The sequence below is a fragment of the Candida orthopsilosis genome (assembly GCF_000315875.1).
Source record: "Candida orthopsilosis Co 90-125, chromosome 2 draft sequence".
In the NCBI taxonomy this organism is placed as follows: Eukaryota; Fungi; Ascomycota; class Pichiomycetes; order Serinales; family Debaryomycetaceae; genus Lodderomyces; species Lodderomyces orthopsilosis.
This window is the reverse complement of record NC_018295.1, coordinates 824,454-849,637: the sequence shown is the minus strand read 5'-3', so window position 1 is coordinate 849,637 and position 25,184 is coordinate 824,454. Positions and strand designations below refer to the sequence as shown.

Here is a 25,184-nt window from a genome sequence, read left to right as displayed (position 1 = left end):
ACGACTATTTGAGGTTGACTGCAAACGATCCTGAACACACATCAAAGCTAATCTGTTTAAGTAATGGAATGCAAACCCCCTTCCTCAATCACTTCGCAATCTACTTGTTCAAGCTTTTTAAAACAAACAAACATTTCATTTTAAAAAATCGTTGAAGATCTACTTTTAAATAATCTATAAAAAAAATAAATTGAATCAAATGAAACAAAGTATCAATTGCTACTCTCTTCAGAAACTGCCTCTCTATGATGAGGAAGTCTCCATTGGAGTAGCTGCATGAACACTGTCGTAGTTAAGAAAAATAGCCCAGGCACACTGTAAACAATTGTTGAAATGAAGTAAGTATTTTTTATGCAATGTTGAAATAAACATATTATGTGTTTCGTATAAGTTATAAATTCGTTGAAAATTCATTAGTTTTTGATGTCGTTAAATATATATGGGTGATGAAGACAAAGGAAAAGAAACTGATGTTGAAAGTTTACTTTTCTTGATGAAGAAAAAGGATTGACCTTGTTGAAGTGTCATATCTTTCTCTTTGATCAAAATGTCTGTAATAAGGAGCTATGCAAAATGATGATGTTTGTCTCAATATGTATTCTATGACAACTCAGGCAAGTTCAAATCATAAATCAAATTAAACAAAGTTGAATTAGAATCAATAAAATCATTGTTGACCAAATTACACAAGACAAAATCATGTCCCACTTCATTCATCAAATGAGTGAAATTGTGCAATTTGGATTCATCATCAATATCAACTAAATTTGAAGATAAGACTTTATTCCATTCAGAAAATAATCGATAAACTTCATCTTTCCAAGCCAAGAATGAAGTTTGTTCGACAATGGTTGGTTGTAAAATTTCTTCTCCCGGGAAAACCCCCCATGTCACAGCATTAATATCATCAGGTTTACAATTTGTTTGTAAATTTCCCGACAAGTCAACGGCATAATATGAAATTATTGAACTTGATGCATCACCTTGAGATTTGTTGAAGTCGTAAATACGTGTCAACAATTTATCCACTACGTCTTTATGACAAATGAATTCCAAGTATTGTTTTTGGTAAACATAACCATTCTTAGGTCCCCAACCAAACACCTTTTCCGACGATTTCACCGAATTTAAGGCTGGCTGAGAATTCATGGTCAATAAACCACGTTTGTTCAAATTGATTAAATCATCAACAATGACTTTTGTATCTTCACCAACTGCTCCATCAGACCAAGGCAATGATTTTAACTCTCCAGACAAGTAAGAAACCACCAAATCACTCAATTGTTTTAAATTTTGTGGTACACCCCATAATTCCAATGCTCGTTTAGGTGATTGTCTCAATAATTCCGATGCACAAAGGTCAATATCACCAAAAGCAGGTGATCGAGAATCACCCCATCTACCATTGGGAAATTCATCCCAAGTAGCAGTTCGGGAAATGTAGGAGTATTTTCTATTTTGCCAGAAAATAGGACGGATTGATTCTTTGGATCTTTCGGGGTGTAATGATTTTCTCCAAGGTAATTCGGTACCTCCAACAACTTCGTGAGATTTGACGGCTTCAATAAGATTTAGTTTTTCCAAAGCCATAACTGTAGATTTCTCTAAATTCATGGTGTAGAAGTGTAAATGGTTGACATAACCAGATTCAATGAGTTTATTACACATGTCACTAACCAATTCAGTTCCCTTTTCTCTAACCAAGTAATCATCATCTTTGATTGGGTCTAATGCGTCAAGGAAATGTTGTGGGATCTTGATTTGTGACCAATTAGCTCTTCTGATGAATGCAGCATAAGTCGAAATAGGCATAATACCAGGGATAATGGGGATTTCAATACCAATTTTGCGCAATTTCTCACACCAAGAGATAAAATTATCAACATCATAGAACATTTGAGTAATGATGAAATCAGCTCCTTCATCACATTTCTCTTTCAAGTAGTGTAATGTTTTTACTTCATCTTCTTCTTCTGGTTGTCCTTCTGGATAAGCTGCTACTCCAATATTGAAATGGTCGCCATATCTTTTACGAATATACCTAACCAAATCTTTTGCATATTTGAAATCACCAGTAGACTCACTACCATCCAATGGAGGGTCACCTCTTAATGCCAAAATGTTTTGACATCCTGATTTGTAAGCCTTGTCCAACGCTTCATCAATCAATTCAACCTGCATGTTAGTACAGGTTAAATGCATACACGTTTCTAAACCTAAGGTACTTTGTGCAGTGTACACCATCTCATTAGTTAATGTTGATGAACGACCACCCGCATTCCAAGTGATATCAATAAAGATGGGGTTCAAGTCATACATTCTATCCATTCTATCGTATAAGTTCTGCACACCTTGTGCCGTCTTGGGAACGAAGAACTCAAACGAAAACGTTGCTGGTGGTGGGTTTGCTATACCAACATGAGCCTGATTAAGCTTATCCGTGATCTTCATTTTGGAGCGTTAAAGAGTGTGGTGGTTCCAGAAGTAGCTTTTATTATGATGTTATGCTGCTATGAGTATAATCCGATGAGCGAAAGTAGATGAAATAAACAACGTATTGTAAATGATCCTCGTATAGCATTCGTATGAAAAATTTGAAAAAATAAAATAATCAAAAATTCAAGATTTAGAAATTGCACAAACACAAATGAACACGTTGATCGTCTACAATCAGAAAATTTTAGGTCTGGAGCTATACAAAAGAGAGGTTGCTCTTTGGTCTGCACAGAGTGTCAAACGAGTAGTCCTTATTCCGCGAGAAAAAGCTGTTAAAATGGCATTTGTTTAAAGCACCTTGCTGACTATAGCGGTTAAGGCCCGCTCACCGTTTTGCCAATTGCGGGAAAAAAAAAGAAAAGAAAAATTGTTAGTCATAATTTTAAATTAAAACACTCAAGCGCATATGCAGATTCACATGCCAATATAGAAAACCATTTTTCATCCGATCTAAGAGTAAACCATTTTCAAGCGTCATCTAAAACTGCTATGAAACCCCCTCAGTGCTCCCATACACACCTTTGAATACCATTTCCTCCTTGCGATACACACTACCTTCGAAGAGCCTGGGTAAACTATCAGATCACGGGGTATGATGCAAGAGAAGGTTCAGCTTCACAAGCACAAAACCCTGACTCACACAAAAAAGTCGTTCTCAACAAAATAAAATATTCTCATTTTGCAACCTTTTTAATGTTCGACGCAAATCATCTTTGCTTAACTATTCTTTTCTATGATTTTGTCCAATCTCTTGACGAAATTTCTAAATTGATCCAGTTGACATTGTTTGCTTATAAGTGCTCTCAATTCAGAGTCAGTTAAAGATTCCAAATCTTTTAGATCATTTACGGGAACGAATGGGATGGGATCGACTGAATTCACTGATGTATCTAAAACATGGACTGATTTTTGGGAATTTTGGGCTAAGAACAGGCCCTGAAAATCAGGTAGTGGGTGTTGGGAAAAGGTTAAATGAGACACTGGAGGAGCAGATTGCTGTGGTTGTATCGATGCTTGATAGTTTTGGCGTTGCTGCGACATGTTCTGTTGTGGCATCAATTGCTGTTGCCAATTTAAAAACTGATGCTGCATTTGCTGCAAGGGCATTGAATTCTTTGTTGATTGTTGTGTTTGTGAGGGAATCCCCTGAGGTTGCAGTGCTGTTTGCGAGTGATATATAGGCTGTGTAAACGGCAAGCCTTCTACGCAAGTAGGAAAATAAATAGGACGTTCCTTCTTGGAGGCTAATTCTTCCTGTTGTTGTAGAACCAGTTGAAGCTGTTGCTGTGGGCATGTTTGCAGTTGGGACTCAAACAACTGAAGCTGATGTTGCAAAGGTACTTGCAGATGCATGTCAAATATGAGCTTCTTATCTCCGTAATGAGGTGTGTTTGGCTGCAGAAACAGCATAATATTTGTCAAAAAAGCATCTCTTTTGTTATTCAAATTACCTTTTCCGTTGGAATAAGGAAGCTTCAAGCTTTCGGGGCTCTCTCGAACTTGACTTGAAAAATCTAGGTCTTGTTTTACACATCCTTCAACAGCACTCGGACTGTGTGCATGCTTTAATTCACAGATTTGTAAGAACATTCGACACTTTTCAAACTCTGCATCATCAACAAGACTAATTTGAAATCGAAAGATTAAATCGCCACTACCCAGAACACATTGTTTAATACCGATGTTGGGACTCTTGACTAAAATCGATGTCTTTACTTTATCATTCATAAACAAAGTGTATTTATCAATATGTGATCCTTTCCAGTGTATAATTATATCTATATCTTGGTTGGTGCTTCCGGTGGTTGCTTCAATAAATGTTATTGATAAGTCTGTACGATAGGGGTGATGACTCCAACTGTTGTGATCAAACTTGGAGTATTTTTTTAAGGTAAAGTTGTGAATAGTGGGACTCGTACTGGGAGCCATGTGGCTATTAAGACTAGAAGAAAGATGGTGTGAATGTAGAGAATGTGGTCGCCAATTATTTTTATTTGCAACCCCAAAGTAAACACCACACTGGCAGCCAAAATTTTGACATAGAATGAGAATATTAGGAGAAAGGTTGTATAGTTCAGCAATAACAGCCAATAGTCCTCAAATGTGCACCTCTCTAACATCTTACAGATTGGTATCTAGCAGTATTCAGGTCTAAGCTCTTTATGAACGAACGACGACAATCTACAACGATTATATTCCCAACCTCATCAGTATTACTGGAGTTAATAATATAATCAGTAAGCTCAAACACCGGCTATACTATACTATCGTAGAATATATGTCATTTCAAGATCCTCATCTGTTGGCATTCGTTTGATTCAGTGTAGGAGATATTATTACAATTTTATGGCACGTGCACTCGTTAGAAAAGTTCCCTCAAAAAGGCACTTTGTGTAATCTCAGGCTACGTAGGCTGATTCTTGGACTTTTGTTGCTAAAAATAAATCTTTACAACTGTTCGTGGATGAGCGATCTACATCTTCACAGTGTCAAGCCGAAGATAGATGGGAGTTGGCAGGGTTTAAAAGTCGGTGAAACGATTTTCCGAACAAAGAAGCTCACCTATGCAAAGCTTGAGATGAGATTCAGCCTAAACAAGCATTTAAAGTATTAAGGTTGATGGCGCATGCATATTATATGTAAGTTACAGATCATGATCAGCAGGACTAAAGAAATACAAGGAGGAAAGAAAAGAAGGGGAAAAGGGGAAAGAAGACTTGGGGATGAGGGTGGCGAAGATGCAAGGTATTACAGATCTAGTTAAGAAAAGATAATAATCCATGTACCAAGGCGCAGTTCTCGAGTAAAGATATGTATGATTGGCTATTCGGTTATAATATACTTCGGATATAAAAAATAGTAATTAACTTTTAAGGTTTTTCTTCTTCTCGGTATAAAAACCTATACATATGTAACAGAAAAAAGAACATTTAAAGATGAATGATGATGAACTGAGCCTACTTTCCTATAGTCATGAGTGCACACTTATATACTTGGCAGCGGGGAGATAATTAAATACCATTTGTAGTTATTAGTAACAAAATAATTCTTAACTTAGTGTAAATCATATGATGTTAGTTAAAATTCAAATGCTAAGAAATTAATCAACCAAAAGTATGACGTAAAAAAAAAGTGCTATAATGATACTGTTTTTTATACATTGTTATGGTTGGGAAAGAGGGGTTTATAGAACCACGTCAGCCTCTTCACCCTTTGACTATCTAAGACTACTCTTTCTGATCTACCCTTTACTAGTCTAATCCACTTATTCCTTCGATTCCGATTTCATAAGTGATTTGATTTTGTGTTGTAATTTCATAAACCTTTCCTTCCGTAAAACAATAGAAAGAAAAATAAAAGAAAATGCGACAATCATTTCAGACAGTAGCAATTGTCTATTTTTAATCAACGTCTTTTTTTTTCTTTTTGTTGAAACGTTTATTGTTCTATCGGAGGTAACATCAGAGACATCGGAGACATATATATATAAAGACACAAGGCTTTCCCCCATTGCATTCCAAGACTTCAATTACACTTCCCCTTTTAGCTATTTCATTTCCCTTCATCTATTATTGCATTGTTTTGCATTTTTATACTATTAGCATAAAGCACATCTAACTATAAACGGAAGATGAAGTTTATAAACAATGTTTCCCTCACAGCCTCGTTGCTATCTTTGATACCCTTCATTTCAGCTGCTGCTACTCCAGACAACATATCTTCCCCACAAGGTAGTTTCAAGATAGGCTTCAATGTCAGAAGAGGGTCATCCAAAGAGAATTTATCCCCCGCTGATGATCAAAAACCAAGATTTGTTAAACGTGCCGATGGGGATGGATCATTCAATTTAGAATTGATCAATGAGCAAACTTTTTATTTAGCTGAATTGCATATTGGATCAAACAAGGACAAGAACCAAGTACTTGTTGATACTGGAAGTTCAGATCTTTGGGTTATGTCCCATGATCTTAAGTGTGTTAGTGCGAGTAGCAGCTCGTCCTCGGGATCTAGTTCGAAAAAGAAGAAAAGAGATCCCAAAAATGTATTTGGATATGGCACTGGTACTGGAGTGAAGTTCCCATTTGAAGAAGACCAAGAGGAACCCAAACAATCAAGAGAAGACCATGTTGAAGAAGAACAGAAAAGAGAAACTCCATCAAAATCAGAAAATGTTGGCGAAGATGCCAATAAACGTGCTGATAGTTACTATACTACAATCTATCTTTCTGAATTACCAGACGGAACTAACTTTCCAGCACCAGGCGGTGGTGGTATAGGCTCAGGTTCAAGTTCTTCTGGTGGATCTGGCTCTGGTTCAAACACTTGTACATCATATGGTTCATTCAATACTGGAAACTCGGACACTTTTAAACGTAATGACACTGACTCATTTCAAATTCAATATGCTGATGGAACTTATGCTAAAGGTATTTGGGGTTACGATACTGTCAGAATGGGTAATATCTCAGTACCTGATTTAAGCTTTGCCATTGCTAATGAGACTTCTAGTGATATTGGTGTATTGGGTATTGGATTGCCTGGATTGGAGACGACCACTTCGTATGGATACATGTATGAAAATTTACCAATCAAGATGAAATCAGATGGAATTATTAAACGGGTTTTGTTTTCATTATACTTGGACCAAGCTGATGCTGATAGCGGATCTCTTTTATTTGGTGCTATTGATCATGCTAAATATGAAGGTTCTTTGGAAACTATCCCCATGTTGAAAACTTATAGACAAATTGATTATCCTGTTAGATTTGAAGTTGAAGTTAGTAACATTACATTAAACAACAACCAGGGGGTTACAGCAAACGTAATGACTGATTCGGTTGGTGCTGTATTAGACTCTGGTTCAACATTGTCTTACTTGTACTCGGAACAAATTCAAGCTGTTGGTGAAGCACTCCAAGGTAGATACTCAAGTAGTGCCGGTGCATACATTGTTGATTGTCGATTCTTGGAAACTAATTCAACTTTGGATATTCAATTTAGTGGAAAGACAATTAAAGTCCCAGTATCGGATTTAGTTTTACAAGCAAGTAGATCAACTTGTTATTTGGGTCTTTTTGAGCAATCATCAAGTTCTTCATATATCTTATTTGGAGACAATGTGTTACGAAGTGCTTATATAGTTTACGATTTGGAGGAATATGAGGTACACATTGGTCAAGTTTATTACACTGATGATGAAGATATTGAAGTTGTTGATGGAAGTGTGACTACTGGAGGAGGACAAAATTCAACGAGAGTCGGTGGAGGTAGTGGGTCTAGCTCATCATCGTCATCAAGTAACAAGAATGGCGCATTGTCGGCGTTTAACTTGTCATGGTCTTTTGTACTTGTTGGATTATTGGTTTCTATGGGTAGTACGTTATAGATGTAAGCATTGCTTTTAGTTTGCGCTTCTATCAATAAAGACAATTTGCATTCATATCACGTATTCGTGATCAAGTAGTAGTTGATGCGATGATGTGATTGGGTGAAGGGTTGGAAATGATAGCGTTATAAAGAGGGTCATGCAATCCACGTCCAAAGCAGAGTCATTAGGGGATGTATTAGAATAGAATTTGAAATAAGAAAAGTGGAGGGGGATATACTTACACCAATTGAGGACTCAGATCCCAAACTTGTCAAGCGTGATGACGATGATGATACTGATGATGACGGCAGCTCATTTGAGGTTAAATTGGTCAATGAGAAAACATTCTATTTTGCGGATTTATACATTGGATCTAAAAAGGACAAAAATCAAGTACTCGTTGATACAGGAAGCTCCGATCTTTGGGTCATGTCTCATGATGTTTATTGTATTAGCTATGGCTACTATAGTTGGAAAAGAGATGCTAAAAACGTTTTTAGTGCAGGAAGAAACTTTGCTTTTGAGGAAGATAGTGAGAATGATGAAAATACGATTGAAGAGAGAGATGCTGATGGGTCTCGGGGATTCATACACGACAAACGTGATTCCAGTTCAGACTTGGACTCACTTATAACAGAGTCTCCTAAAAGCATTGAGTCACCAACGCCTGGTGGTGGGAATTTATACAGCCATGAATCCACTAGCAGTAGCTATAATCGTGCAAGTAAATGTACTTCATATGGCTCATTCAATACTGATAATTCAGATACATTTATGCAAAATGATACTATTACGTTCAACATTACTTACGCTGATGGTTCATATGCATCAGGAAATTATGGACGCGACACAATTAAGATTGACAAGTTTTCAGTACCCGATGTGAGCTTTGCTGTTGTAAATGAATCTTCAAGTGATATTGGTGTGTTGGGAATTGGTTTACCAGGATTGGAAGTGACAAACATGGATGTTCAGGACTCTCCTTACATGTATGAAAATTTGCCTATGAAGATGAAGTCAGAAGGCATCATTAACAAAGCAGTCTACTCCTTATACTTGGATCAATCTGATGCCAAAACTGGTTCCATATTGTTTGGTGCTGTTGACCATGCAAAGTACGAAGGTACCTTGGAAACTTTGCCATTGGTGAACCCATACTCAAGCTACGATTATCCAGTCAAGTTTGATGTTACGGTTGGTAAACTTGCAGTAACCAAGAAAGGAGACACGGTTGACGTTCTTACATCAAATGAGACTGCTGTTCTAGATTCAGGTTCAACTTTATCATATTTGCGCCACTCCCAGAAAAAGAAAATTGCAGATACTTTAGATGCAAAGTATTCGTATTCTGCTGATGCCTACAAGTTAGATTGTGACTACCTAGACTCTGACGCCACTTTGGATATTACATTTGGAAGCAAGACAATTAAAGTACCTATATCAGAGTTGATAATGCAATCATCTTCAGGTAAAGAATGCTATTTGGGGATTTTCGACATGCCACTGCAAGCTTCTTACGTCATACTTGGTGATAATGTGTTGAGAAGTGCATACATCGTTTATGATGTTGAAGATTATGAAGTCCATATTGGTCAGGTATATTATACTGATGATGAAGACATTGAAATTGTCCAAGATAATGTTCCTACTGATGGGGGTCAAAATTCAACTAAAGTATGGACTGGAAGTGGTAGAGCAGGATCAGGCACATCTTTGGATGATTATGGTAATGGCGGAGTGAGAGAATGTACCTTGACACGGAGTAATTTGCTTCTCTGGTTGTTGGTCCCCTTGTGCTGGTTGTTGTAGGTTGTGACTGGTTTCGTATTTCTCTAAATTAACACAATTTTTGTTATTGCAACTATCCATGGTAATGTAGGTCTATCATTCAATGGAGGGTACACTCGAATGAAGCTTAATCAATGTGATTTGTCTTTTCGATAGAGTGATAATCGACAAACACTATGTATTAGGCTCAACAAAATAAGTGTTTATTAACTTTCCTGAAGTGTCCACAACTACAAACAGAGGAGTAAAAGAGTCATGCAAATGGAATTTCCTGGTAATATGGTATTCTCAACACTATTCCAAGCTGCAACTCACTCGGCTAGATCCGTGAAACTACACTATAAAGAATCTTATCATCAAATTGCAGCGTCGTAGCTCCGATGGAACACCCTGTTGTCGATGACACACGTGGATCAAAAACACTGCCCCTTGGCTATGAAAAGTTATTGAAGACGGTATTTTATATGTTTAAATCACATGCTTCATTACTTGAGTAGAAGAATTCGTATTTGATTAAAAACCTAATAATTTTGCCGCCCATAGCCGCAAAGAAGTTTTGAAGTTCCATTCTAGCCAAGAATTTTTTTGACGAATCTCTGAATTGCAAAAGCACTTTGACTTAGTGTCAGGGGAGAATATCGGATTTAAGAACGAAAGTTCCAGTATCATCTGATAAGAACGGGTTTATCCACCACTGGGCTTGTTAGTATACTTAAAAATTTCATACATCAATAGTAGATCATTTCTGTTACACAATTACTCCCGAACCTCTTCGGCTTTATTACTTTATTTGGTTTGAGTTACACAAAAAAGTACAAACTTTAATAAAATCTTTAATATGCATGGAAGAGCCCACATTTAACTTTTTTGAATCAGTTCATGGAAATGAGTACCTGAATTGAATATCGGCACGAAAAAACTCGAATCGAGTAAATATAAACTTTTTATAACCACAAGCAGCTGCTTAATTTTTTGCAACAAACAAATGACTACACGATGATGTCATAAGAAACATTCGTAAATCAAAAACCAAAATTGCAATGTGATTACTGAGCGCAGCATGGACAGAGATAGCACTTTTTATTGAAACCCAGAGGTGGTAAAATTGTACAACATGGGTATTTGTTGGATTCTACAATAACAAAGCGCATCTATATAGGAACTTATTGCCAATGAAGTGACGGTTCCGTTAATAACAGAGACAAATTACAAGGTTTGCGAGCTACCCACCATCGCAAGGACCACACAGAAAATGCACACTATCTTCATGTATTCGAGGATATCCTTTCAGCTTTCTTATCCTGGGGCTATGGTAATTGAACTCAAATGATCATCCGGCTTAACAAAATATTTGTTTTGTATCTCTCTTACCACAACCTTAGAGTAGTAGAAATTTGCAACATGTGTGCAAAACTTCGGCGATAGGGTTTCAAACTGCATGACACACTATGGAAACTAACATTGAGAGGCATAACCATAGCCATTGTCAAGTGGAAGAATCAAACTCATGAATTTGCTACTATAAGAAAAATATGAAAATAGTATACTTCGACCATTCAAAATGTACGAAATTTCATACTGGCGGTTATATTTTTTTCTTGTCCTGATAAATTACTTCGTTTTGTGATTCATTCTTCTTCTCTCCATAGAATAATAAAGTGGAGGATCGAAAAAGAGTAATCAAAAATATGAAATCGCTGTGGGTCATTCGTTTTTCTGTCCATATTCAATGCAATGGAACAGCTTAACTACTTTCTCGTGGGGTCAATTATAGCCACCATTGAACATCAAGCGCATATAGGTCACAAAAATTGTCTGCCCTGAGATCTAGTATATCGAACTCAACTTTGTGTATATGGCTGTAACAAAGTAAAGCCTATTTTTTATATGAAAAAAATTCGTAAATTAAAACAGCCACCAAAGAAGCCTATAAAACGAGATTGTAGTTAACAATGCCCCATATACAGGTTAAGTTATTAGTCACTGAATTTTGAACAATAAAGATACTAAATTGTATAATGAATTCAACTAAACCGTTGGTTTTGCACGACATAAAATGCATCATCAAAGGAACAATGGTGAGAAAGTATAGAAATCGCAGAAAATGTGTTGAAAAGAAGGTGTAGAAGGGGGAAAGGGTCGTATTCAACTCCAAATATGCTAAGGTTAGCCGAAATTATATAAAAGGTTACAATTTTCCACTTTCTCCAGAGGTTTGAACATCTCTCACCAAATCAGTTAAAAATTAATTGCAATCATCAACATGAGAGTCATTAATACAGTTTCAATTGCCGCTATTTTAGCTTCGTGGTTACCCTTGGTAACCTCTGTCACAAGGGATGTTCCTCCGGGTAGTTTTAAAGTCGAATTCAACATTAGAAGAGGTTCAGCTAGAGATATGTTGTCCCCAAATGAAGATTCAAGCCCTAAATTTGTAAAACGTGAGGAAGATGGATCGTTTGAAATCGAATTGGTTAATGAGAAAACATTTTATCTAGCTGATTTATACATTGGGTCCAACAAGGACAAAAACGAGGTGCTTGTTGATACTGGAAGTTCAGATCTTTGGGTCATGTCCCATGATCTTTTCTGCTACGGATATGGTTACCGCAGAAGAAAAAGAGATGCTAAAAATGTCGTCAATGTTGGTACTGGACCCAAGTTTATTGAAGAGGACGAAGTTGAAGAAAAACCGACCAAGTCTAAGAATGCCAATAAAGCTCCAGTGAACAAAGCAGAAGAGAGTGCTTACTACAGCTACACTTACCTCACTGATTATCCTGAAGCCAGTGATTATCCGGAGCCTTCTTATGATCCGTACAGTTATTACAGCTATGATACTTATTATGGAGGATCAAACACTTGTACTTCATATGGTACTTTCAACACAGAAAATTCAGATTCCTTTGTTCAAAATGATACTGATACGTTTGTGATTGGCTATGCTGATGGTACTTTTGCAAGTGGAATCTGGGGTCGTGATACTGTTAGAATTGGTAACTTGTCGGTAGAAGATTTAAGTTTTGCTGTCGCTAATGAGTCATCCAGTGATATTGGTGTCTTGGGAATTGGATTACCAGGTTTGGAAGTCACAAATGAAGATGGAGGATACATGTATGAGAACTTGCCATTAAAGATGAAAACCGATGGGGTTATTAAGAAAGCATTATATTCATTATATTTGGACAAAGCTGATGCCAAGGCTGGTTCTATTTTATTTGGTGCTGTTGATCATGCCAAGTATGAGGGAACTTTAGAAACATTGAAATTGAGAAATACTTATGAAGAATATGACTACCCGGTAAAGTTTGAGGTACCAGTTGATAGAATTGCAGTTTACAAGAATGGAAAGACTACCACTGTCTTGTCTTCAACTGAGGGTGTTGTATTGGATTCAGGCTCAACCTTGTCTTACTTGCGCTCGGAACAGATCGAAGATATTGCTGATACCCTCGATGGAGTTTACTCATATGTTGCGGATGCTTATACAATTGATTGTGATTATGAAAAGGACACATCAACAACTTTGGATATCTCCTTTGGAAATAGCACCATCAGAGTTCCCGTGGCAGATTTGGTTATTGAATCTACCTCTGGCTCAACATGCTATTTAGGATTATTCGAACAATCTTTAAACACCTCGTATATTTTGTTTGGTGACAATGTGTTGAGAAATGCTTATGTTGTCTATGATTTGGAAGATAATGAAGTCCATATTAGTCAAGCCTACTACACTGACGATGAGGATATTGAAATTGTTGAGCAAAATGTTCCTACCGAAGGAGGACAAAAACCTACTTCGACTGAAGCTGAATCTTCGAATGAGACTGAAAGTGGAAACACCAGTGAAAGCACCAGTGAAAGCAGCAATGAATCTGAATCTGAATCATCATCCTCGTCTGACTCTTCATCTACCGGCTCTAATGGAAAGAAAAATATTGCCTTGTCAATGTATTCAGTGTCGTGGAATTACATCGTTGGGGGATTATTGGCTTCATTTGTTTTGGTAATTTAATCTTGTTATTCGTGTTATATTCTATTTGATATCAAGTAATCTATTGTTAGAAACGTGATGTAAGCATATTTGTAGAAGTAACATTTATATACCTGCAACTATGATTTGACAAAATTTTTAGTTGCTCTTCTAACCTACAAATTTAATGTCAACTACTTTCGAAATGTGATGTCCCCCTTCGGGTTTGAAATAAGGTTTATACAATTATAGAAGCATCTTGAAAAAAAGTAATTGCTGTGTTTCGAAATACTTCTTACGTATTAGAGAGCCACATCGGTCTCAAATCATGGGATAATAAATTGAATATGAATTGTAGTCTAAAGAAATAACTAAATGAGGTGGTCTTTTTCAATCCCAAGACTGCCAAATTATATCAAACTGCAGAAATACTAGAGTCAGTAGTGTACTTGACCTGAGCAATTGAAATTGTGTTAGCATCCAAGTTGTAAAGGAGATATGCGTGTCTCAAGAAATTGTCACCTAAAATAGCTTGATTGGTTGCTTGAATACCCCAAAGACAAGTACCATCACCATTTTGGTAGACATATTCTGAATTTGGTACAGTAATCTTTGCCCCATTTCCAAAACTAAAAGTAGTTGAGCCAGAAGTGTCTGTGTTGCAATCAATGAAATACAATGACTCATCTCTGGACACTTGAACGAGGTAAGCTCCAGCTTGTTTTGCAAGTTTTGCTGCAAACGAACTTGGGAAATAAGTAAGGGTAGTTCCTGAGTCTAACAAAGCGCCTTGTCCAAATGAATATGATGAACCCTTCAAGCTGACTGATGGAAGTGAGATGGTCAATTGATTTGACAGGGTCACTTGTTCAGAAATCAACAGACCTGAGTATTTAGCATTATCAACACCACCAAAAATGATTGTACCTGTTTCTGCTGTGGGAGAGTTCAAATACAACGAGTAAGCATTGGTCTTGATCTTACCTTGTTTCTTCAAAGTTACAGGGACATTATCGTAGTTTTGAATGGTACGTTGACCAGAAGTATCAGTCACAGCTTCATTACTGGTGTAGCCAATACCTAAAATACCCTGATCGACCGAGGTTTGGGTAACATCCGCCAACTGCTGTCCAGTGATTGACACTCCGTTAATCGTGACAGTGTCTTTACCCCAAGTTCCCTCTGATGTAGATCCATCACCATATTGAATAGCAAAGTCAGCTCCCAAACTTTGGTAGGAAGAGGAAGAAGATGGATTGAATGTACCTGAGCTTGTGCAATCAACATTCTGTTCACATTGGGCATTCGAATCAACAACCCAGAAATCACTTGAGCCAGTGTCAATAATAACAGTTTGTTGTTGCTTGTTGGAGCCAACTGCAACCTTAGCGGCGTATGATGGACCTTCGTTGATCAAAGACAAGGAAATAGAATCTCTTTTCTGGTGGAGAAGCGCTTGGGTCAAATTCAATGGTTTTCTAAGAACGTCAAAGTCCAAAGAAATGAAACCAGGATTGTCATCTCTCTTAGCGACATCTTCTGGGATAGCAGCACCTCGCGCAAGTAAAGCCAATGCGAGGGTAAGTAAAACTTGACGAGTTAAGGTAATAATGGCAATCATATTCTATTCCGAGATGTCAGAAGTGGTTGATATAACCATGGAGACTTATTTTAGATGAAAATTCAAAGGGTATTTATACTTTTTGGAGACGTGACAAGTGTTCATCAACGATGGTGCCATTTGGTCGAACGAAAGTAATCTTTCATTTCTTGGTGGTTGTGGCTCCTAAAGCTTAATTGTAGATTGTTGACATTCACGTTTGGAACAAGACTCCCGTGAAATTCTTCATTTACAAGGTTTGCCATGTTGAAACATGGGATTTCTCCATGGGCCAGTAGCAAAACAATAGGCTTTGGTCAAAGTGTGGAATGTGCGCGTCGGTTTTGTGATCAAATTTTATAATCAAAGTTGCGTTTCCGCACCGGTGAAGTCTGTCAAATACAGGGCTCGGTCAATATCGCCTTGGCATCTTGGCAGAGTAAACCAAGTCTAACATGATCAAGGGACATAGATTAGATCTTCGTTTGATGCCTTTTCTATTCTAAATAGACACAGATATCCAAGTCACAGTAAATCGTGTTACGGGCGATGTGTACTTTGACTTTTGATTTCAGTTCTTTGGTTCATCATTGTTTCAATTATTTATGGTCCCTATTGTTAATACTGTGTAGCAGAACGAAATTTACAAGTTAGATTAAAAATAGGGGAAATAGATAACAATAGAAGTACAAATTCACAATTGTGTTTTACGTGTTTACCATTGTGAGATTCCCAATGTTGATTTTTATGCTTCCGGTTAGAATGAAATTAAGATGGGTATCTTTTTCAAATCAATATGGTGCAAGCTTCTAGACAGTTACTTCGATTCCTTTAATATGCCCCTCGTCTTATATGACCCACAAAATTACTTTTACCCCTTTCAGAAACATTCTCCCTTCTTTTTAGCACAACTTGCCTAAGGACTACAGATGAAAAGTATGTGTAAGTGGTTTGTGTAAAAAATCTTCAAATAGTTATTGTTTGGGGTTTGCAGTGATTGGTGGAGAAAAGCTTTTCTTATTCGAATTCGTGCCGTGGCTCATGTGGCATGGTATAATTTTCTACGCCATTGCAATGAGATGTGCTGTACTACTTACTTTAACTTCGTAGCACTCATAAGCGTTCAAATGATGTCATTTTAAAAATTAAACTTTCTGGAACGTGTAATTCTATACATTCAATAATTGTGAGCTCAATGAAGTTTATCCATTCATTGTATGAGAGATGTGCCAGTCACGGCCCCTTAGTCACTTTTATCAAACAAGAAAGGTCCTTTTGCAAGAACAGTTAATGAACAATAGTTGCTGTGTTTGCACTTTGAATTTGCAAGCCAACCAATGGAAATGTGTAATTACAACTTTAGACCTCATTGCATGAATACCTTTGCAGATTTGATTTTGTGTCGTAATTACACCACAACTTTATAGCGTTTATGATAACTTCCTCTCTACAATACTGCTTGAAGATAACAATAACAAAGTTTGTTTTCATTTCTTAAGCTTATTGTTCTAAATTGAGTGATTGGGTTACAAATGCAGCTTTATTACATAAAGCTATGGCCCAAGGTGATGTGGTTCGATTTGCAAAAATGAAAAGAAGTTTTCGTAATTCCGTAATTTCTCAAATTACGGTTCTATGTCAACAATAAGAATCTTTCACAGGCCAGCTGACTGCACGGCATCAAAATTTTATTTTAGCTTTATCAGCTGTTCAAAAATGCAAGACTCAATTCAATCGATGATGGTACAAAGCAAAAACATCGAAGAAAGTGGACGTTAATTTTTGTTTCGAGCTCACCAATTGTGAATTCAATTCGCTTCGATTTGATAGTGATACTGTTCAATCTGATTATGTCTCCCCGAGTGAAGCATGCAGGCATTGGTTATCATTTTACAACCGGGAAAAATAGAAAGTGAGGTAATAGTTCACCACTTTGCGAAGTGTTACTCAGGGCATTGTCAAGTCAAAGGTTAAGCAGCAACTTTAAGTAATAGGGCTCATAATCCTTCTTTTTTTACTTTCCCAACGTGCAGGCTGTTATTTCATACAGCCACTCTTGAAGTTGCACCCCGAAAATTTGAATTACTAAGATGTTATTCGCCCACGTTGCTATCAACAAGTCAAAGACTTTCTTCAACAAACTCCTTTGGCCCACTCATGAAATTGAGTACTTGCTGCAAACTCTTATTGAAATTTGATATTGATGAAAGCCAACCCCAAAGATAGCGCGGTAATTACGTTTAAAGAAACAATAGACATCTAATGAAAGCAATGAACTGCTCAATCCTAATAACGTTACAATGGCCCTTTGTTAAAGTGTACGAGTGGGGTAGCAACAAGCCAAATACACCTTGAACACGTTTGTATTACTTTTGCAACTACGGATGTACACCTTCCATTCTCATAACCATCTATTGCGATCAATTTTGTCCCATACGCATAACCACTTGCACAAAAGAGCCAATCAATTGAAACTCCTCAGCAACAATGTTTAAGGAATCAGCTTCAAAATATGAAATTATAGGAGAACAATGAGATGGAGAGGCCCAATAGCCCCACGTTGGCAGCTGTGCCAATAAAATCAGAAAATTATAAATAAAGAAGAAAAGTCCACCAATTGGAAAAGTAACTCCAACCAATCAAACCACACCAGAAATGACCACAATTGCCACATTCACCAAAAACGTTTTGCTTACCATTGTACTTGCTTTGTTTGCTCAAGGTGCCGCTATTCCTGAAGTTATCAAAAGAGACGATAACCCTGGTTTTGTCGCACTAGACTTTGAAGTTACTAGAAAGCCGCTTGACTTGAATGCTACTTCTGAAATTGCTAAAAGATCTTCACCATCGTCACCATTGTATTTTGAAGGGACTTCATATGGTATTCGTGTTTCTGTCGGATCCAATAAACAAGAACAGCAAGTAGTTCTTGATACTGGCTCTAGTGATTTTTGGGTGGTCGATACGTCCGCAACTTGTCAAGGAAAATCTGATTGTAAAAAATATGGCACCTTCGATCTGCAAAGTTCAACTTCGTTCAAATCATTAGGCACAAGTTTCACGATTGGTTATGGTGACTACAGTTCCTCAGAAGGCACATGGGCAAAGGATACTGTTTATCTTGGTGGTATTTCAATTACTAATCAACAGTTTGCTGATGTGACTAGTACCTCTGTTCCTCAAGGAATTTTGGGTGTTTCACGTGTTCAAGGTGAAAGTGCTAATTCAGCATACGACAATGTCCCTGTCACTTTGAAAAAGCAAGGCAAAATAAAGACCAACGCTTACTCGTTGTTTTTGAATTCACCAGGTGCTGCTACCGGAACTATCATCTTTGGTGGTGTTGACAATGCTAAGTACTCTGGAAAGCTCATTGAAGAGAAATTGACCCTGGACAGTTACTTGTCTGTCAACTTGCAATCCCTCAATTACGACGGTAATGGCGAAACCACCGGATTCGATGTTGTGTTGGACTCGGGAACTACAATCAGTTACTTACCTGATAGTATTATTGAAGACCTTGCCAACAAGGTTGGTGCTCAGTTGAAACAAGTGGATCTCAATAATGAACTTTATTTAATTGATTGTGATGCCAATCCTCAAGGTAGTGCTTCATTCAACTTTGACAACGGTGCTAAAATTACAGTTCCATTATCAGAATTTATCCTTCAAAGTACTTCTAATTCCTGTGTTTGGGGATTGCAGAGTTCAGACAGACAAAACGTTCCTCCGATCTTGGGTGATAACTTCTTGAGACATGCCTATGTTGTTTACAATTTGGATAAAGAGACCATTTCTCTTGCTCAAGTGAAGTACACTTCCGCTTCAAGTATCTCAGCAATCTAGACAGGTCCTTAAGCAAATTTTTTCTACAACCTTTATATCGTTTACTTTTGATAATAAATTTTGATTTTTGAATTGCTTTGTATCCTTTTGTCCAGTGAAATCTGTATATAATCACACAGTACAATTTCTTATTTTCATAGATAGTACTTTGAATTAAGCTCCGTAAAAGTTTAACTGAGAGAACCCGTGGTGGTTAGCCATAACTATTGAGGGTAAATGTTTAAATTGATTACCAACTTTACTCTCGCCACTATTATACGTTTCATTCAGCTTTCATGGTGTTTTGTTGGATAATAACGGACATCATTTGTTAAAATCGGTGATCTTTTCACTTTTCCAAGAAAACTGCAAGAAACTAAATTTTGGTTTTTGTGTCACAAAAATGAATCGAGAGAAAGACGGAGATACTAATCTAAATGCATGGAAGTTCAATCGATAAAAGATTAACATAAATGTAGAAACAACACAATAAGACGCTTGCTAATGAGCCCTGAGCTTGGTGGGAACATTCAACGGGGTCAGAAATTACACTGAAATGAAATCAGATACTCCTCAAAAGTAGTGGAAAGCCAAAGAAAAGAAGGGAAGGTCGAATTGATGTTTACGATTATGCAGTTTACATTTTTTCTTGTCCTTTTAAATCTAGTTACGAATGGAACGATGGAGAGAAAAAACCAGGTAAATAAAACAATTGAATTTAAGGAGCTGCTGATCATTCATTAATAATGAGTAAACTATCGTCATAACTTGTAAGTGAGATGTTTCATGGACGTAATACTATGAACAGAAACTCAAGAGATATCGTAGATTAATTTAACGCTCTCTATCCAGGGTTCAAAGGTTTGACGGTACACACTGTGGAATTAAAACCTCTTCTATCCAATGATTACATTTTACATAGGGAGTCTAGTTTAGGGTACATTATAATTTGGAGTTGTATTACTCGTATCATCTTCGTAATTGGGAAGCAATGCAGAAAAAAATCAATTTCTAAGACAAGAAATTCTCATGAAAACTAATTTAGAGTGACAAACACAATTTATAAATTTCATTATTCATCGAGTTACTAATATTGCTTGGATGCTGCAAATGTTTATTTAATGAGACCAAATCCAAATGTAGTGACATTTATTAGGACATCCTAATAGGATTCAAACCCTTTGAAAATGAAGCTCTCGTACCTTTCCTTCACTGTCGCATTCTGCACATGGCAACTAGTTGCAACAGACAACACAACCCATGCATCAGCTTCCCCCGGTAGCATGAAATTGAATTTCAATGTTAGCAGAGGATCATTGAAAAGGAACCTAGCAAGATCAGTCAATTCAGAAGTTAAAAAACAACCTGGCGAAGAAGGCGCTTTGCCTATGGAATTAAACCTTGAACGAACACGCTACATTACTGATCTTCTTATTGGATCTAACCGCGAAAATAATCGTGTGCTTGTGGATACAGGGAGCTCGGATTTTTGGGTTATGTCGTCCGATGTTCATTGTCATGCCTCGATCAAGAAAAGAGAGATTGCAAGTATCTTCAATGTTGAGTCTGGTGTGACAGATCCCATCAATAAAGGAAATTATTTGATAGGCAATTACGGAAAAGGACAAGATACTGTTCAAAAGCCTTCCAAGTCTGAAGAGCCTCTGTTTATTGATTCTTTCAAGCGCGCTGATTCTAACTCACACAATATCACTGATTTTCTTGGTGGCACGACGTACCCAGATCCAGGTGAAGACTCTGTCTCTAAAGTCTTGCACTCTTCTGCTGACAATGAATCGAACGGATGTACATCATACGGTTCATTCAACACAGATGACTCTGATACATTTATGTACAATGATACTGATTTCTTTGAGATTAGCTACGCTGATGACACATTTGTGAAGGGTGTTTGGGGACAAGATACCATTATAATTGGCAATACGTCAGTGAGTGATCTAAGCTTTGCAGTGGCTGATGAAACCTCGAGTAACATTGGGGTGTTGGGACTTGGATTACAATTGTGGGAACGGTCTAATCAACTGTATGAGAACCTACCTGCGAAATTGAAATCATCTGGTGTTATTAATAAAGCAGTTTATTCATTTTATTTGGACAAAGCTGACGCCCATACCGGTGCAGTGTTGTTTGGAGCTGTAGACCATGCTAAATATGAAGGAACATTGGAGACATTACCAATAAGAAAGACATTTGACGAGGATGAACATCCCACTAGGTTTCAAGTGATGATCAACCAACTAACTATTAATAACGAAAGTGAGTCTCTTGAGATTTTGGTGGGACAGGATTATGCAGTATTGGACCCAAGCTCGACGTTTTCTTACTTTCGCAGGTCACAAATTCGAGACATTGTCACAACCCTCAATGGACAGTTTTCTAGCTACGTCGGCGCCTATGTGATTGATTGTAAGTACAAGAACTCAGAGTCGACATATGACATCACATTTACGAACAAGAGTATTAGAGTACCTGTTTCTGACTTGGTGATTGAATCATCCTTAAATTCAACATGTTATTTGGGAGTCTTTGAAATATCTGTTGGCTCATTGTATGTGTTGTTGGGGGACAATATCCTAAGAAACGCTTACGTCGTTTACGATTTGGAAGATAATGAAGTTCATATCGGTCAAGCTTACTACACCGCTGATGAGCATATTGAAATTGTTTATAATACTGTTCCTGTGGAGGGTGGTCAAAATATAACAAGAGCAAGTGGACGTGGTGACTCAACTTCGTCAACGAAAAACAGTGGATTTTCGTTGAATTATTCTCCATGGACTTGCACATTTGGTTGGTTGTTATTCACCGCAATTTCATTGTTATAGATGGGGATTTGACGTCTTCGAAACTATTGCATTCTTCTGACGCATTTAGTACATATGCTTTAGATACATGCATTTGCATAAGTCAAGCTAAAAGACCCATTTATTATTTATTTAAACAGTTGAAACTTTTATAACCTACTTTCAAGTATTTCCCTAGCTTTTGGTGTAATCACCGTGATATCCTCTAATAATACAAAACGAAGAATGGTTGTGGTTTGATTAACTCCTTCTGATTCTCTTTTGGGTTCCGTGTATCTCCTTCCCCAATTGGCACCTCTTTGTATTCTCCTCTCTCCCCATTGAATTCTTCAGAAAAGCATTCGGATTAACTCCAAAACAGCACCACCAGCTACTAAGAACAACAATACAAATAACCAAATTTTGGAGACTGGATACTCAACTCTTTCTTTATCTGATTTAGGCTTTCCCCATTGTTTTGTAACTTTCTTTTCAAACTTGGCGTTAGCCGCTCTTTGTTTTGGTGTTTGTAAAGCCTACAAAGTTAGTATAAAGTTTGTTAGAAGGTCCCATACAAAGTATATGAATGACAAAACAACCACTTTGAACATACCATTGTCGTTTGTGCTTATAGAAATGTTGACTCTTTGGTGAAGAAATAATAGATCAAGGTTTTTTTCGTGGAGACCGTGTTTGTTTTAAGTTTTTTCTCTCTCTCTCTCTCTTTGGGCAAGAGACCACGTCAGAAAGTTTACTGAGTATACGCTACCATATGTTATAACTTAGATAAGCGATGCACAACCACAAAAGAATGTATCTTCCTGTATTAAGAAGAGTAAGTATAGATACTAGGTAGCTTTTCGAGCCAATTTTGAAAATCCAGTATCATTTTTGAAAATATTACAAGGTTTCTTATGATCATTATTTGTATACTAATTGCTGAAAAAAACAAAAAACAATTGTGTAGATTCCACTTTTTGATCAAAAATACAAATTCAATGGATCAAAAAATTGAGTAAAGAGCTTATTCGAGTATATTGTGTGGCATAAAGCTTGTTGCTTTAACCTGTTCCTCAAATGTGACAAATTAAATATTATTTTACTTTGGTATATAATACATCAAAAAAGAAGAACAAAAAGTAGCGTTGCCCGGTTTCGATCCGGGGACTTCAGGGTTATGAGCCCTGCACGCTTCCACTGCGTCACAACGCTGTCGTGTACCATGATCAAAACTTTATAACTAAATATTGATCTTAAATTTGACTCATTTTGATGTAAATGGGTGGTATGTGTAGAGATATTGGCTACAAGAAGACAGGACCGAAATTTTTGTGAAGTTAAATTTCTTAGAACACCAGTGTGAGGTCTTTATAGAGTCAAATTTCGAAAGTTAGCTACGTGGCTAAATCGCCTCTCGGATTTCAACTAAGACTAAGCAAATGAAGTTGAGTATGGGCAATCCAAGCGTTTATTTTTGGATTAAGGTATTACTAATAGCTCAGAATACCTGACTCGAAAGCGCAATTTTGTAATTTTAACGTTAGCACTTCTTGAGTTTTGCAACTTCAATTCACTTTTGATGAATTTATACTAATGCAATTTAGTGTAAAGCAGCTTTGTTCACCAATCCTCAGAATAGAACCCCAACTACCAGTAACACTAGCACGTAGCAGCGCTTGTGAGTTTGGAGATCACATATAGAGGTCGTATTCAAGTTGGATTTTCAAATTTGTATATTTCCCTTTCCAAGATCCACATCAGACATTTGTAAGCCGGGGATGCTGCAAACCTGTTGCTTCCACCTCAGATACTCTTCAAACGCATCACCTCCCAAAAACCGTCCCTGCCTCTTTTTTGGCTTGTTGCAACATTTGAAACCATTGTAGTAGAATCGATCGCTACCAAACTCACCTTCCTTATCCCCACACATCCATACATCAATACTTAAGTTGATTTTGCTATGTAAGTGACTTTCTAAGACAAATTACGACGCCTCTGCCTGTGCATTTTCCCCTGATTACAGTTTCATTGAATCCACACACCGCTTATACTCAAGACATATCCAATTGTAATTAGCAAATATGGCTGAGAAATATGCAGAAGGAGACCCCTTGGCGGAACCAGAAAACACCCAACATCTTGATCTATCTAAATTATCACCACAAGAATTGAAGATTTATAAAATGTATGGTAAATTACCAACAACACAACAAATTTTAAGTTCTAAATTTCATGATAAGAAGTATTTTGATAGTGGAGATTATGCTATGCAAAAACAAAAAGGCGGCGCTCTAAAGAATCTATCGGGGTTGGGTGGAGGAGTTGGTGAAGGTATTCCTTCAAGACATCCGAGTGCTGAAAGAATGAAGGAAATGTCAGTGAGAAATAGTATAAGTGCTAGCAATGCTCAGATATTTGCCAATGGTAAAAGTGGACTTTTAAATGAGAGTACACCGAAACCCAGTGATGGGTTAAGGAAGGCGAAAGAAGAGAACAGCAAGTAAGTGAGTTGTTGATACTTGTTGGAGATTAAGGTAGCAAGATGGACACGTCATAAAGAGAGGCTGTTGGGAATAGGAGGATAGTTTGTTTTAATTGTACAGTAAGTGTATAGGCGTTTGTTGAATTCATTTTTGATTTCCTTCAATGTAGAAAGAGTAACAATTTGTTCGTACAAATACAGTAAATTGAGTGCACACTAGTATCTGCTGCTTATTCGCAAAGAGGTGTAAGCTCTTTTTGACAAACACAATGACAAACACGAAATGAATATCCTCACCAATCAAGAGTTCAATGCAGCTATCGGACAATTCAAGGGTGTTCTTTTGGATAATCTCCAGTCTATGATCAAGTTTAAAGTTGTTGCTATTGATGTGAAACATGTGAATGACGAGAATTACCTATTTGCGTGCATAACCTTTGGCAATAATGCAAGATTAGAATTCACCATATCTTATGATAATTTTTATCAAGTGCCAATCTTCTGCTTCAGGATCTATATCGACGAGAGACTTAATTTTGATATTGTTGAAATTGGTGAAAACCTTAGAGAATCATCCAAGTTAATATTGAATAAAGTAGTTGAAATATCAATCACCGACCATCATTTATTAAATCAACCTTGGTTTCAAATTCATCCTTGCGAGACATTGGACACATTGCATACCCATGTATCAAGTCAAAAGGAATTCACATCAGAGCAAAACTACAAAGACTACGATTCTTCCATCGCGTATTTATCATGTTGGTTTGGATTATATGCTCTACCAGCAATATTCCCCCAGTTTTCAATAAGACCAATTATGTATTCTTGAAATTGTAAACCTATCT

At 37.1% G+C, this 25,184-nt stretch overlaps 11 protein-coding genes and 1 non-coding gene across 12 annotated transcripts; 7 read left to right on the top strand and 5 right to left on the bottom strand. All coding sequences in view use genetic code 12, as the record gives it.

Moving 5' to 3' along the window:
• Positions 1–600: 600 nt before the first annotated feature.
• Positions 601–2,451, bottom strand: CORT_0B03880 (Met13 methionine biosynthesis protein; the record flags this gene model as incomplete). Its single annotated transcript, XM_003867485.1, has 1 exon — positions 601–2,451. One exon carries the CDS (start codon positions 2,449–2,451, stop codon positions 601–603), a length of 1,851 nt encoding a protein of 616 aa, XP_003867533.1.
• A 762-nt stretch (positions 2,452–3,213) lies between these two features.
• Positions 3,214–4,425, bottom strand: CORT_0B03870 (hypothetical protein; the record flags this gene model as incomplete). Its single annotated transcript, XM_003867484.1, has 1 exon — positions 3,214–4,425. The coding sequence occupies one exon, from the start codon at positions 4,423–4,425 to the stop codon at positions 3,214–3,216; it is 1,212 nt and encodes a 403-aa protein (XP_003867532.1).
• Positions 4,426–6,127: 1,702 nt separating this feature from the next.
• CORT_0B03860 (Sap9 secreted aspartyl proteinase) lies at positions 6,128–7,882 on the top strand (the record flags this gene model as incomplete). Its single annotated transcript, XM_003867483.1, has 1 exon — positions 6,128–7,882. The coding sequence occupies one exon, from the start codon at positions 6,128–6,130 to the stop codon at positions 7,880–7,882; it is 1,755 nt and encodes a 584-aa protein (XP_003867531.1).
• A 411-nt stretch (positions 7,883–8,293) lies between these two features.
• Positions 8,294–9,673, top strand: CORT_0B03850 (hypothetical protein; the record flags this gene model as incomplete). The annotated part of the gene is made up of 1 exon (XM_003867482.1): positions 8,294–9,673. One exon carries the CDS (start codon positions 8,294–8,296, stop codon positions 9,671–9,673), a length of 1,380 nt encoding a protein of 459 aa, XP_003867530.1.
• A 2,242-nt stretch (positions 9,674–11,915) lies between these two features.
• On the top strand, positions 11,916–13,667 carry CORT_0B03840 (hypothetical protein; the record flags this gene model as incomplete). The annotated part of the gene is made up of 1 exon (XM_003867481.1): positions 11,916–13,667. The coding sequence occupies one exon, from the start codon at positions 11,916–11,918 to the stop codon at positions 13,665–13,667; it is 1,752 nt and encodes a 583-aa protein (XP_003867529.1).
• Positions 13,668–14,040: 373 nt separating this feature from the next.
• Positions 14,041–15,246, bottom strand: CORT_0B03830 (Sap8 secreted aspartyl proteinase; the record flags this gene model as incomplete). The annotated part of the gene is made up of 1 exon (XM_003867480.1): positions 14,041–15,246. One exon carries the CDS (start codon positions 15,244–15,246, stop codon positions 14,041–14,043), a length of 1,206 nt encoding a protein of 401 aa, XP_003867528.1.
• A 2,634-nt stretch (positions 15,247–17,880) lies between these two features.
• Positions 17,881–19,071, top strand: CORT_0B03820 (hypothetical protein; the record flags this gene model as incomplete). The annotated part of the gene is made up of 1 exon (XM_003867479.1): positions 17,881–19,071. One exon carries the CDS (start codon positions 17,881–17,883, stop codon positions 19,069–19,071), a length of 1,191 nt encoding a protein of 396 aa, XP_003867527.1.
• A 1,166-nt stretch (positions 19,072–20,237) lies between these two features.
• CORT_0B03810 (hypothetical protein) lies at positions 20,238–21,896 on the top strand (the record flags this gene model as incomplete). The annotated part of the gene is made up of 1 exon (XM_003867478.1): positions 20,238–21,896. One exon carries the CDS (start codon positions 20,238–20,240, stop codon positions 21,894–21,896), a length of 1,659 nt encoding a protein of 552 aa, XP_003867526.1.
• A 308-nt stretch (positions 21,897–22,204) lies between these two features.
• Positions 22,205–22,470, bottom strand: CORT_0B03800 (Ysy6 protein; the record flags this gene model as incomplete). The annotated part of the gene is made up of 2 exons (XM_003867477.1): positions 22,205–22,390; positions 22,468–22,470. The coding sequence occupies 2 exons, from the start codon at positions 22,468–22,470 to the stop codon at positions 22,205–22,207; spliced, it is 189 nt and encodes a 62-aa protein (XP_003867525.1).
• Positions 22,471–22,994: 524 nt separating this feature from the next.
• Positions 22,995–23,066, bottom strand: CORT_0_Met(CAT)_22. Its single transcript has one exon. It is a non-coding gene (tRNA).
• Positions 23,067–23,935: 869 nt separating this feature from the next.
• Positions 23,936–24,358, top strand: CORT_0B03790 (hypothetical protein; the record flags this gene model as incomplete). Its single annotated transcript, XM_003867476.1, has 1 exon — positions 23,936–24,358. The coding sequence occupies one exon, from the start codon at positions 23,936–23,938 to the stop codon at positions 24,356–24,358; it is 423 nt and encodes a 140-aa protein (XP_003867524.1).
• A 261-nt stretch (positions 24,359–24,619) lies between these two features.
• CORT_0B03780 (hypothetical protein) lies at positions 24,620–25,168 on the top strand (the record flags this gene model as incomplete). The annotated part of the gene is made up of 1 exon (XM_003867475.1): positions 24,620–25,168. The coding sequence occupies one exon, from the start codon at positions 24,620–24,622 to the stop codon at positions 25,166–25,168; it is 549 nt and encodes a 182-aa protein (XP_003867523.1).
• Between the last annotated feature and the right edge of the window lie 16 nt (positions 25,169–25,184).